At 41.2% G+C, this 12938-nt stretch overlaps 1 protein-coding gene and 2 long non-coding RNA genes across 3 annotated transcripts; all 3 read left to right on the forward strand.

The window, feature by feature from the left end:
- Nucleotides 1-22: 22 nt before the first annotated feature.
- Nucleotides 23-576, forward strand: LOC117752289. Its single transcript, XR_004612032.1, has 2 exons — nt 23-281; nt 451-576. It is a non-coding gene; the product is annotated as an uncharacterized LOC117752289 (long non-coding RNA).
- Nucleotides 577-5705: 5129 nt separating this feature from the next.
- On the forward strand, nt 5706-10291 carry batf2 (basic leucine zipper ATF-like transcription factor 2). The gene is made up of 3 exons (XM_034569536.1): nt 5706-6145; nt 7329-7448; nt 8963-10291. Exons 1-3 carry the CDS (start codon nt 6056-6058, stop codon nt 9986-9988), a joined length of 1236 nt encoding a protein of 411 aa, XP_034425427.1. The 5' UTR covers nt 5706-6055; the 3' UTR covers nt 9989-10291.
- Nucleotides 10292-11466: 1175 nt separating this feature from the next.
- Nucleotides 11467-12038, forward strand: LOC117752287. Its single transcript, XR_004612030.1, has 2 exons — nt 11467-11587; nt 11652-12038. It is a non-coding gene; the product is annotated as an uncharacterized LOC117752287 (long non-coding RNA).
- The last annotated feature ends 900 nt before the right edge of the window (nt 12039-12938 follow it).

Raw genomic sequence — 12938 nt, forward strand, 5'->3', positions numbered from 1 at the left:
AAACTATTCACTTTTGAACTTCTATTTCCAAATTATGTCCCAGAGCGGAGGTTAGGATCCACTGATGTTTGAAGTAATCGGTCCGATTGCTCTTAATATATATATACTGTGGTGACACTCGTGCGTAATGCTGCGAGATGGATGCATGTGAATGGAAGGAGATTTTTTCGGTCCCATGATGACTGATCAGCTGATATAGCTTATATAGATCTGTGATCTACTGAGTCCAGTATCAAACAGATTGACCGACGGAACCGAACCATCCCAGTACAAACACAAGTGTGTAATCCTGCGTTCCAGACGACTCGTATGTCAGATATTCTGACCTGAAATTTCCCAGTTCCGACTTAACGTCAAACGTAAACAAACATGTCTGACTGTGAGAAGCAGATTAATTTGTCTCGTGATGAGACAATTCAACTGTAACCAGTGCAGCCTCCGTTCATACAGAAACAAAGAGGAGGAGGGCGACGACTCCATTATCTTTTTATTAGACTTTTATTCTTGTAAACACATTCAATACATAAAGGAGAACACACACTGTCCCTGAATCTCACGAACCAAGAAACCATTGTTTTAAAACAAACATATTTAATTCATATGAAAGAACACACATACATACTGTGCAAGGAACACATTTAACCTTAAAATGACATGGACATTATGAGAAATAGATAAATTATGTATAGGTATTTATTATATTAGGCATAAAACAAATCAGTAGAAACAAGAAATATCAACAAATCTTTCGTGTTATTCAATGAGTTATATTTTCTAGGGCAGGGGTCGGCAACCTTTTTGACGATAAGTGCCAATGTGAAATGTTCTTGTTAATTAGTGTGCCATATCAACATTTTTTTATATAAAGTTTTATTACTGAACCACATTAATATTTCCAACAGACATGTCATTTTATTCCATCCATATTGGCTATATATATAAAGAAACATGTTTATCTCATTATGATTGTAATAAGTTTGTCATTAACCCCACCAACCACACTCATATTCAGAATTGCGAAAGCTTGCTTCAGTCACATGGTTTTTGGCAGTGGCAAAGACTTTGAGAGAGTTTGCTTCTCATACCTGGACACTGCACATTTGATTGATTCTCCCTTGTCTGCCTGATCCTTGAAACTTCTTTCGTGCTTTGTCTCAAAGTGGCGCTGAGCACTGGACGTTCGGCAAACAACATTTTCAAAACATAACGTGCACACAGCACGGTCCTTATGAAAAACAAAGCGGTAGTCTTCTGCCCATGAGGGCTGAAATGCCAGAGTCTTCGTTTTTTTAGCTAGCGGGCATGCCATCACCAATACACCTGAACAGCTGCACTTCAGAGATTCATGTGGGAAAATGCGAGCAGCGCCGGCTGGGAGGCTTCTTATTATTTAATGGCGATTGGCATCCAGCCTATGGCGCATTACTGGCACCTAGTGGCTGGGAGGTGTTAACATCAATCAAGCTAAATAATACAGGCTGCGTGACAGCAAAACCTTTAAACATTTCTTTAATAAGAAATTGCCTGTGTGCCAATGATTATGGCGCCGCGTGCCAGTGCCTTAGGTTGCTGAACCTGGTTCTAGGGACATAAAAAGTGTTGTCTATTTACAACAGTGAACTATAAATATGTATAATATGAATATCTGCTGATAAATCCTAATAAATCGTTGGTTGCAAACGTTGCAACTGAATCATTTCTCTCCTTTATGAATCCTCACATGTCTCGTACAATAGGACTGAATCTTAAATCTTTTACCACACTCAGAGCAACTGAATGGTTTCTCTCCTGTATGACTTATCTTATGTGTATTCAGCTGGCTCTTTGCTCTAAATCTTTTACCACACTCAGAGCAACTAAACGGTTTCTCTCCTGTATGATGCCTCATATGTTTATTTAGATTGCCCTGTTGGTTAAATCTTTTACCACACTCAGAGCAACTAAACAGTTTCTCTCCCGTATGACTTCTGATATGTCTCTGTAAATGGGAATTATGTATAAATCTTTTACCACACTGAGAGCAACTAAACGGTTTCTCTCCTGTATGACTCCTCATATGTGTATTCAGAATGTTCTTATGTTTATATCTTTTACCACACTCAGAGCAACTAAACGGTTTCTCTCCTGTATGAATCCTCAAATGTGTCGTTAAATCGGACTTACTGCTCAATCTTTTACCACACTCCGAGCAACTAAACGATTTCTTATCTGTCTTACATCCCATATCACTTAGAGGCTGTTTGTTATTTCTTGTATTTAAACCAGACTGAGGTTCCCTGGTCGCCATCCAATCATCCTCACTGTCTTCAGTCTCAGAAGAGTCTTCAGTCTTGTCCTCAGGACCTGGTTGTAAACGTCCATCGGGACCTGTGTTCCTGGGTGGTTCTGGTCCTCCACAGTCTGCTCTGTTCTCCTTCGTCTCACTCAGATGAAGCTTTGACGATTTAAGTTCCTCTTCATCTTCTTCACTCTTCACAGCGACAGGAGTCAATGTGAACTTGATATCAGCCTCCTCCAGTCCTTGAAGCTGCTGTCCATCCTGATTGGTCCACGGTTCCTCCTGTTCCTCTTTAATGTGGGGGGGCTCTGGGTCCTCCTGGTCCACAAGGGGGCTCTACTGCTGCTGTTCAGGGGGAGCCTCTTCTTTATTCACCATCAGTTGCTGGACGTCTGCAGGACACACTGAAACACAAATACACACGTTTATCATTTCAGAGTCTCCTGAAGTGTTTTGAAAAACTTGTGTTGTGTCGTTTAATGTCGACTGTTGTGATTTTTGAACGATCACATTCAGGAAGCAGAGATGTTGCGGTCGTTTACAGTTGGTGTTACGACGCAGCTCGTAAAAGAAGCAGCATAAAACAAAGGTTTTTATTTTGAGGCCAAATAAACCAATAAGGTCACTAACAGAGGAGAACAGGGCGAGGAGAAGTTAGTTAGTTGGTTAAGCTGCTTTCAGACAAGAGAATCCAGAGGAATGTGTCCAGAGTTTCTGTTTCAGACATGAACAACACAGCAGGAGGTTTTCTGCACAGACTTGTTCACAACAGCATCAAATCCTCATTACTCAGGTGAGAGGTGGAGCAGCCGGGTGCAGCCGACAGAGACAGGAAGTGTATTAACTCCGCTGCTCGAGCTGATGCTAGCTAACGTTAGCCTGTGAGCGGCTCCTCCAGGGACTGACCTGCTCTGTGCAGCCGGACTTCGGGCTTCATCACGGCATCGAGCAGCCTCCTCTGGCGGCAGATCTCCCGCTCTGACCGCTCCACTCTGTCTTCGTACTCCACCACGGTTTCCTCAAACACCGCGAGGATCTCCTCCGCCGCCGCCGTTAGCCGCTCGGTGAGCATCGCTCTCAGCGCCGGGACTTGAGCCGTTTCTTCACCTTTCTCCACCTGCAGCAGAAAGTCTTCTGCGGCAGCGCTGATCCGCTCATGTACCGACACCCGCAGCAGCTGCACGGCGCACATGTTCCTCCTTTCTGCGCACTTTGAGTCTCGGAGCGAGCAAAGAGACCCAGCGGCAAGTAAACAAAGACACCGAGTTCAGACCCAACAGTGACCCCTGCTGGACTGGAGGACGACGAGGAAACTAAAGTACTAATACTGCACAGTAGAAATACTCTGTTACAAGTACTTGTTAAATAAGTACTAAAGTATAAGCAACAAAATAAACTTAACCAGTGGTGGAAGAAGAATTCGAATCATTCACTGAAGTAAAAGTACCAAGACAGTAAAGTAATATTCCATTACAAGTAAAAGTACTAAGACAGTGAAGTAGAAATACTCAATAATAAGTAAAAGTACCAAGACAGTAAAGTAAAAATACTCCATTATAAGTTAAAGTACTAAGACAGAGAAGTAGGGGGACTTGTATAGGACCCTTACCCTAAAGAAGGAATTTGATATATTATATTATTACAATGTTTACATATTATTGAATTAAAATAAACATAAGTAAACTGACCGTTTATGTCACCTTTCCTGCATCATTGGTTAATAAAGTTATGTTTGAAAAAGTCCACTGTTGCTAGGATATGGGAAACACCGTTGCTAAGTTGCAGCAAAGCCATTCCCAGAGAGACAGGAAGCTCAAATCGTTTTCTTTACTCTCTTGTCCCCACGGACACATGGTTCTCTTGAAAGGTGCTTTATAGATTCAAGCTATTATTATCAAATAAAGAATAAAAACCAAACCAATCAGAAACACTTGAACGAACATCAGTGAGATAAGAACTAACTAAAATGACAGAAACCATCTTTGACAAACATTTATTTACCGTCTACTTTGATATTTTAGTTTGGTCCATGTCCCATTTGCTTTCATGGAGGAGGCAGGGTTTATGGCCTATACTGCAGCAAGCCACCAGGGGGCGATCAAGATGATTAGGCTTCACTTTTGGAAGCTGTCATTTCGTCCATCTTTATTTACATTCTGTGATTTTTACTGTGTCAGTGTTTTGTCATCACCTTATGAAAGATGATAAAGTTTTTTCAGTCTGATGACAGGCAAAAAAAACCGCTATTTCTAAGGAACGCAATATTCATCAGATCATTAGTCGAACCTTTAACTTCACCTGAAAAGGTAAAAAAAATAAAAGTAAAACGTTAATTTCTATCCACACTGTATATTCAGCATTAATTAAAGCTTTACATCCGTCAGTGTTGCAGCCTGAGAGGAAAGTTCACGATTGAACCTGTGACCAATGAACATCAGTTCCACAGATAAACACAGATTCTCAAAAGAAGACTCCAGGAACTCACCAGAAAGACCTGCGAGCACAAGTCAGACTTTAAATTTGAAAGAAAAGATAATGTGACATTCATCTGGATAATTATCAATATTGACTGACATGAATTTTTTTTATCATGATATAATTTTTTGGTCATATTGCTAAGCCCCCAGATTAAGTATATTAAACTGCCCAGAACAAGGAGAGTTTAATTTTGTTTGGACATTTGGTTAGGAACCCTGTATAGCTCTGTATCTTTAGGTAGAAGCAACTAATTCCCGGTGTAGAGGGAATGTCAGCAGAAAATCATTTACCTAATGATAACCGATGAAAACAATCATCAAAGACATTTGGAAAATTATTTCTTTAAATATTTGACTCTCACTCGTGCCAGAAAACTTGTTCCACAGCAACACAGCAGGTTATCTTCGTGTTTGTTTTTTTACATTGCTGATCACATATGGAGTCATGCACACTGTCAAATAATGAATGCAGCTTAAATCATTTCTCTTGCAAACCCTTTAAAGCTGGTGACTGGACACGGGGGCAGTGATTTCCCGGCAAAAGCAATTCAGGAATTCCCTGCACGTGGAGGCGGGCACAGCTGTGCTCCTAATATGGTCATTAGTTCCGAGCTCTTCCTGTCACACATCAACTTTTTTTCCCATGTATTTATCTCGATGCCTCCAAGTGCAGTCGAAAATAATCAGTTATGATTTGTACTGTAGTTAACCACACATTCATAATTGGAACATGGGGCTATTAGATGCAATTGAACTTGCTTATACATCACGTTTCGAAAATCAGGATTTAAAAAAACTCGTAGCAACTTAAATTGCTGCTTCAGTGTAGCGTCACAAGCTTCAAAAGTGAAAGTAACAAGCCGCACTTGAATGCAACACAACCCCTCGCCACCCTTAACTTGCAATGGCCAATTTCACATAAAGAGAAACTGAAAGCAGACGCAGCGTCGTGTTGCGTCAGATGCCAAACCTCCTGAGCACAAAAAGCCTCTGAGCGCACAAGGGACAGCAGCTGCTCTTCAGGCTGAACACATTTACAGAGTCACCAAGCATCCACCAGGAACTAGACCGGCCGCCGACATTACAAGTTTAGTATATCCTAGACTTCAACTTTCGTTCTCACTCATTCAAAAGTCGGTCCAAACTGCAGCAAGACGCGCAGGCTGTGCGTAATTGCCATCATGACGCGCGGGTAAACCGGGCTGGATGTAGATCGAGATTGAAGCTATCGGTGTAAGAGCAGCCATCCGCCCGTCCAAAAGGCAGCTGCGTGTGGGACGTGGGGGGGGGGGGATGAGAGATGTCCCCGTCACTCATGGACACCAGGGACGGACCCAACAGCCCTTGCTCCCTGTCAGCTGAGGAGAGCAACAGCAACACGGCTGGATCGGTGAGTCCTCTGTCTTCTCTTCATCGATCAGTCAATTAACCAATAGACTCCAATCAGGTGACATCCCGTCATAGCCACTGTTCCTAACCGTTCGTGGATATTCATGTCAAAAAAGTTGATAATTTAACTAAAGTAACCATTTGATCCTCTTTGTGATATACATTTCATCTCTGATCCACGCATTTCTTATTTATGAAGGGTTAGGGTTAGATAGAGTATGAGTCATTCCAAAAAAACTGTATGCAAGGTCATTTAAGTAATAAGGTAACAACAAAATATTGCATTTAAAACATTATATAATTAAAGGCATAGTTATAATCTCCCTCTCAAATCGATATAACCCACCATTGTGCATCATAAATACCAGTAGTTGTGTATTTCCCACAAGGACAATTTACAAACCATCACATAAAAGTGGACTAAAATGAGAGACGTGACAAAAAAATAGGTCCTTGCACTACTATGATTATTTCAGATTTAGAAATACTAACCTCACCTTATAATACTGTGACTGTTAGAAAAGGTAGCACCAGTTGTCTTGTGAAGTCGGGTCATTTTGTTAAGGCTTGCTGCTTTGCACCCGTCCTCTCATATGGGTAAAGAAAAAGTGCTAATTCATGCATCTAATTTATTTATTCCTCATGTACAGTAGCATTGAACACAGTTGTAGTTGTTTTGCAGGAGATGCACTTACAGTTTGATGACAAAGCTCTTGTTCCTAAAGAGTTTTAATGCATTTACTGTAAGTTTCTTGTTAACAGAAGTTTTGATTCCGAGAAAATTATCTGTGCTTGTGGTTCTGCTTTAGATCCAGAACCCACGCCCACTTCAAGAAATAAAAACACATAAGTAATGGAAGACATGTTTAGATGCAGTCTCCTTTAGATTATTACATTTTAAGAGAAAAGCTGTCAGAAAAGAAATATTTTCACGTCTATTGGATCAAGTTCCTCTCCATCCATGTCCAGGTCTGCTTTTTCTTTATTGACCTGCTTGAACTGAGCGAAAACCATGACATGTGATTAGTTTGTCTCGTGACCTTATGAACCATGAAACTTTACAGAATAGACGTGCTCTTTAAAAGGCAACCGGGCAAACCAGAAGAGAAGTATGCACTGACACACACAGTAAGTGTCATTACTGTAATGACTGTGTTCTCCTGTGTGTGCATGAATCTTTACAGGAGAGAGAAGGAGACGGACAACAGGTGGGACACACAGGGGGGAAAAGACGAGAGAAGAACAGAAACGCGGCCAGGAAGACCCGCCGAAAGCAAACGGAGAGAGCTGACGAACTTCACGAGGTTCGAAACGTTTCTCTTTCGTTCCGTCCTTACACCATCACCTGGTGACACTATCGTCCTTTCAGTCAAAATCACACAGGCTTGTGTCACCAGAGTGTGTGTTTGTCTTGTGTAATCAGTCAGCATGCTCACAGCCGTTTCTTGTAAATAGCCGGCCTTAAGAGAAGGACTTTCACTCTGGCCCTCCCTTTTCCATATCTACCCTCTACACACACACACACACACACACACACACACACACACACACACACACACACACACACACACACACACACACACACACACACACCTTAAAGTTGAATGATTTATGTTACTTTACATTACTTGCCTTTTGCCCCCAGGCACACAATTGTTTTTCACAAATGGATTTTATTTGAATCAGTTTAATAACTTTTTAAAAACTGAATTTCATTAAATTTTGTATCAAAGTTCATTCGAAACACATTCAAAACTACAAATTCATAATTAGTATATTGTCATAGATATTGAAGATATTGTCATAGGTCACCTTTACATAAACCTATTATATGTCTGGAGTCTTATCCTCAACAACTGACCCAAAAATCCATCCAATGTGGGCAGGACGTTGAATATCTCTTGTACATTTGAAGTTGTTTAATACAGTAGTTTCTACAATCTTTCACTTTCTATTTCTTCTTCTCTGATCATTTCTGCTGTGTGACCTGCAGGTTAGGTTTGAGAATCATAGCTGCTGCAAGTTTGATTTATAAACATTAGAGAGTGTCAGGAGTGCATGGTTTAAACGGCCAGCATACATACACATGTACATATAGATATACGTATATATACTGCTACTTGGCTCCTTGACCTTCAAGGGGACATAAGGGGTAACTTGTCAGTGCTTTTATTTTTAAATATATAACATTTTAAACCCCACCTCCTCCATGGACCAAACTACAAAGTCAGATCAACTTTTCTCAAAGATGGTTTCTGTCATTTTAGGTAGTTCTTATTAAATATGTTCAAGTGTTAATCTTTCCAGTAAGTTTGGTTTCAATTTGTTATATGATATGAAAACAGGGTTCATTTTTGTGCACAAGCGAAAGCAACAAATGTTGCTCTGAAGTGACGGCACTGCCAGTTCACCAGGGAATCACCCTTCCTGCTCACTATACCACCCACACCCTCTCCCCTCATGCTGAACTGGCAGTGCCGTCACTTGAGAGCAACATTTCAGTTCTCCTTTGAGGTTCAGACTTAAGCCAGGCATCATCCGCTTTATGGCTGTTGTACTTTCTATTGCAGCCCTCCAGAAGACGCTTTAAGAAGCGTGTCATTAGTGTTTCCAGGCTTTAGTGTTTTATTACAGCCTGCTGTAATATTACGTGGGAGGGATGTGATTGCATTTGTTATTTGTCTTTTCATGTATGTCATGAATCCATTTTTATGGCCGATGAGGTCCACTCTGAGGTATGCTAAAAATATACCTGACTCAACTTGACTTTAACTGTTTGTCCTCTTTTCTCCTCCTCATGTTCTTGTCTCATCCTAAGGAGCTTCAGCGTCTCGAGCAATCAAACTCCTCCCTTCAAAATGAGATCGCCGGATTGCAAAAAAACCTCCAACGCTACACAAAAGCTCTGGCACGTCATGAGCCTTACTGCTGCCTCAGAGCCTCTGCGTCCACCTCGAGAAAACACGTCTCCGCGTCCCACTCAGGTGGCTGTCAGAGCACCTCAGGCCCTCCTCCGAGATTCGCTCCCCAGGCTCCGAGCTCCATTCTGGCTACTCCCCCTTTGGTCTCCTCCAGCCTGGGTCTTCAAGCCCATCTCTCATCCTCAGCTTCTCCTCAAACATTCTCCTTGTCTTCTCGCTTGTCTGCCAAACTCGTCCTCCCCTCCTACTCTGGCCCTGCAACTCTTCCTTATTCCGTCCCAGATCGTCACTCTTTGTTCAGAAAAGAGCCTCCAAACACCACAAGTCCGACAGGGGTTACGCCTCTTTGCACCAGCCTCCTTTCAACCTCTATTACCTCCAGCATCCTCACCGCAGCTGCTCAGCCTCAATCTGGGCGAGACATCATCCACGGAACCTCCTCAGTGCCTGCAAATGCGTGTTTTCCTCTTAATTCGGGCACATTGGATGCTTTTTTAATAAAACAAACCTCTGTGGTGCCCCCTTACCAACATTTGGCAGTAGAAACTGGAGGTCCAGTATTCCAAGCTTGTCCCATGAATGTGCCCCAGCTTCCTCTGGGTCAGCACAGTGGAAATCCAAACGGCTCAAGTCCGCTGCTACCACCAACTCTTCAGGATCCTGCTGTTCAGTCGCCTCAGGCAAACTTGGAACTGCCTTTTGCCGCTGCCTCCTTTGGTTACAGACAACAAACACCCAATCAAGAGTCTCTGCTCTCCCTCCTCACCATCCCGAGTCCTCTGAACAGCAGCAGCAGCTCCGACGCACTTGTCTGTCAGCCTCCGCCCTCGCAGCCGCTGCCGGGCGATCCCTCAAGTGACCTTTCTCTTTCTGAGCTGCTGGAGATCGATGATTGGATCCTAAGTGGAACTAGTGATCAATAACACTACATGTCACAAGGCGATGGAGGACCAGCGTCCCTATTTCTAATTTTCTAATTTACATGTTTTCAGCTATTTAATTGAAATCTGATGATTTGGGTTTCAGCTTTCTACCAATAGAACTGACTGTTTAAAGCAACGACTGTAAAATGCAAGCTTTTATAGACAGATTTTCACATCTGACATCCAGTTGGTGGTTATTAATGGTAACTGGCATCAGAAAATGAACCTATGTCTGAGCTGTTGCTCATAATCATCTCTTTCCTCTGCTTAAAGGGAGACTCTCACATATTTATACAACTGACAGACCCAAAAAAGGCAACATTTTAAAAGCAGAGGTCAAAATATTTGGATATTTAGTTCAGAAGTTCAGGTTAAGTTCCAACAATGGCATGTCTGGCATTTCCCATAATGCAACCTGTAGAATGTTTAATTGGACTTTCATTGTCTGAGAATATAAACTGTGTTTATTAAACCCTATACCCCCATTTATAACACAAGCTTTCTGATATCACTGAAGCTCAAACTGAGATTAACCCTGATGAAAACACTATCACTGTCGTTTTCTCAGATTGATCAGAGCCATAGACGACAACAGTTTCCATAAGCTGTGTAATGCTCAAAATCAGATAATCAATAAAAAAACAATAAAAAGTCGTCTCCCATAGAACACTGTCAACTGCACAAAGGAGACTCATATATTTGTTAAACTAATTTCCTGCAGCTGCTAAATTCTCCATCTCTCCTTGACAACAGGCAACGCTTTGTTCAGTGAACGAGAAGCTTGCGAAGTGACCGGGCTCAAATCCAGCAGTGGAAACTTTTTCTTAGTTTTGAATTTTGTTTAAATCAAAAGTGGGCGTCATCCCTTTCAGACAAATACTGACTCAACACTCTAAACTTTGACTTGTTATTTTAAAAAGAGGTGGAGTAAACACTTCCTCACCACTTCATGGAAAGGAGAAAATGTGGCTGAAGCTGCAATATTAAAAATATATATGACAGTGCCAAAGTTAACCACACAGCCTGCGAACTGGCTGCATGTGACATTCATCCTGATCCAGGAAAGTATATTATTTTAACTCTTTTCTTTGTTTTACCTTGTTGAAAATACATTCTAACATATTCCGCTGCTACTAGTAATTTATTTATGGTATATGCAATATTTCAATCCAAGAAATTGATGACCTATATTACAGCCAGCCACCAGGGGATGATCAAGATGCTTTGGCTTCACTTTTGGGAGCCATCACGTTGTCCATCTTTATGTACAGTCTATGATATTACTTATCAGTTTTATCTACTTTGCGTTTAACTATATCACCATAGAGGGTGAGCAGCACGGTTCCACAGCTCATTTGTGTCCACTAGGGGGCCCTCTAGTGGTAAAATGGTGGTTTGAAATGCAGCCATGATTTCAATTTTGGTGATGAGACCCTTATGTGCAGTCAAATGAATGTAAAAGATCATCAGTCCTGTTTTCACGTCTAGCACAGTGACGACAGACCTGCTCAGATCTCTGAGAGGGAAACAGGAAACAGCAGCGTGAGGTTGGGGCGGCTTCATTAAACGTGACGATGGCGGTGAGGATTAATGAGGGGGGTCACAAAGCTGTTGGCTCGCCGACGTCCTCACCCCTGAGAGTATAAACCTATGATCACCGCAGTTGTAGAACTGATCATCTGCATGAGGAAAATGAGAAGAAGAAATAATTGTTCCTCTTCTTGTATGTGACTTAATGGAGCTGCTAAAATCTGTTATCTCCAGCTATCAGGAAATAGATTGAAATATTTTTTAATGTGGGCTTTTTTAACTTTGTATTATTGTATTATTCTGATTTTGGTTTTCCAGATGATGGTTTATGGGATAAATCTGCTTCGTACACGATATATTTATAGTTCTATTGGAAATTGTATTCCATGTAGCAGCTTCAGTAGCTTTATAGGAAGATGTTGAGTCTGTATGTGTGTTATGACCTTTTTTGTATTTCTTCTGTATTTATGTATTAATTAACATATTGATTGCAATAAAATGTTCATTGCGGTTCAATTTACAATTCTGTTTAATCTATAATATACTAGGCTATTCCAATATTGTTTACAGTCTATACAGTTTGATGATCACTGTGTTTATATTGAAAGATGAAATAACACATTACCCTAATATTTAATTCATTAAAATTTAAAAACACAGAAACCTGAGTTAAATAGTTTTGCTGCTTTCGATGGGCTGTTATTGGTTGTGTGGATTTTGCTACAAACTTTGCACATGTGATGAAAGAATAAAGCACAAAAGGTAAACATAACCAAAACTGACCTCCTCACAATGACAGGGAGCTTATAAAGACATGGACTAGTCCTAGACAAACACAAGGGGGGAGGGGGGGCTGTACTAAATATTAACATTAATTAACTAACAAGCTTAAGATGTGCAAACATGAATACAATGTATCAAAAGAAACCTATCTACAAAGAAAGGATTTGAGAAATCTTAAATCAAAGTCCCCTCCCCCTCTTCAGTCTCTGATGGCCTCTTCCACTTCCTGTGGGGCTGTCTTCAAAAGGGCACTCTTTGCCAGGTGTCAGTCCTTTATTATCAGGGGAGCCCAGTAAGACAAACAAAAAGGTAAGCGTTAGCAACAACTCAAAAGACCACGTGACCAAATGTTAACTCAATTCTGTGCACCCAAAATTAGAAACAAACCCTCAAACCGAATGAAGAGTGTTGCGTGTGTTTTGTCATCATTTGAAAATGTTTGGGTGTAAAATGTGATCATATCTAAATAAATACCAACACTGGTGGGCAGCTGCTGATGTGGGATAATAACTTTGATGATCCCCTGACTTTTCCTCTTAATCCGTCATTTGGTTGATGATCTGCAGAACTTCTGACATCCAGTCTCGGCTGGACTTTGTTTTGTGCTGGTATGCATCTTAGCAGCTCACCTTAGATG

Source organism: Hippoglossus hippoglossus, chromosome 18 (genome assembly GCF_009819705.1).
Source record: "Hippoglossus hippoglossus isolate fHipHip1 chromosome 18, fHipHip1.pri, whole genome shotgun sequence".
Lineage (NCBI taxonomy): Eukaryota > Metazoa > Chordata > Actinopteri > Pleuronectiformes > Pleuronectidae > Hippoglossus > Hippoglossus hippoglossus.

What these genes read in the sequence shown, in the direction of transcription:
- batf2 (XM_034569536.1), top strand. Translation starts at nt 6,056, where the DNA reads ATGTCCCCGTCACTCATGGACACCAGGGACGGACCCAACAGCCCTTGC. An exon ending in ACAGCAACACGGCTGGATCG is followed by an intron (nt 6,146 to 7,328) that starts GTGAGTCCTCTG and finishes GAATCTTTACAG; the next exon opens with GAGAGAGAAGGAGACGGACA. An exon ending in GAGCTGACGAACTTCACGAG is followed by an intron (nt 7,449 to 8,962) that starts GTTCGAAACGTT and finishes TCTCATCCTAAG; the next exon opens with GAGCTTCAGCGTCTCGAGCA.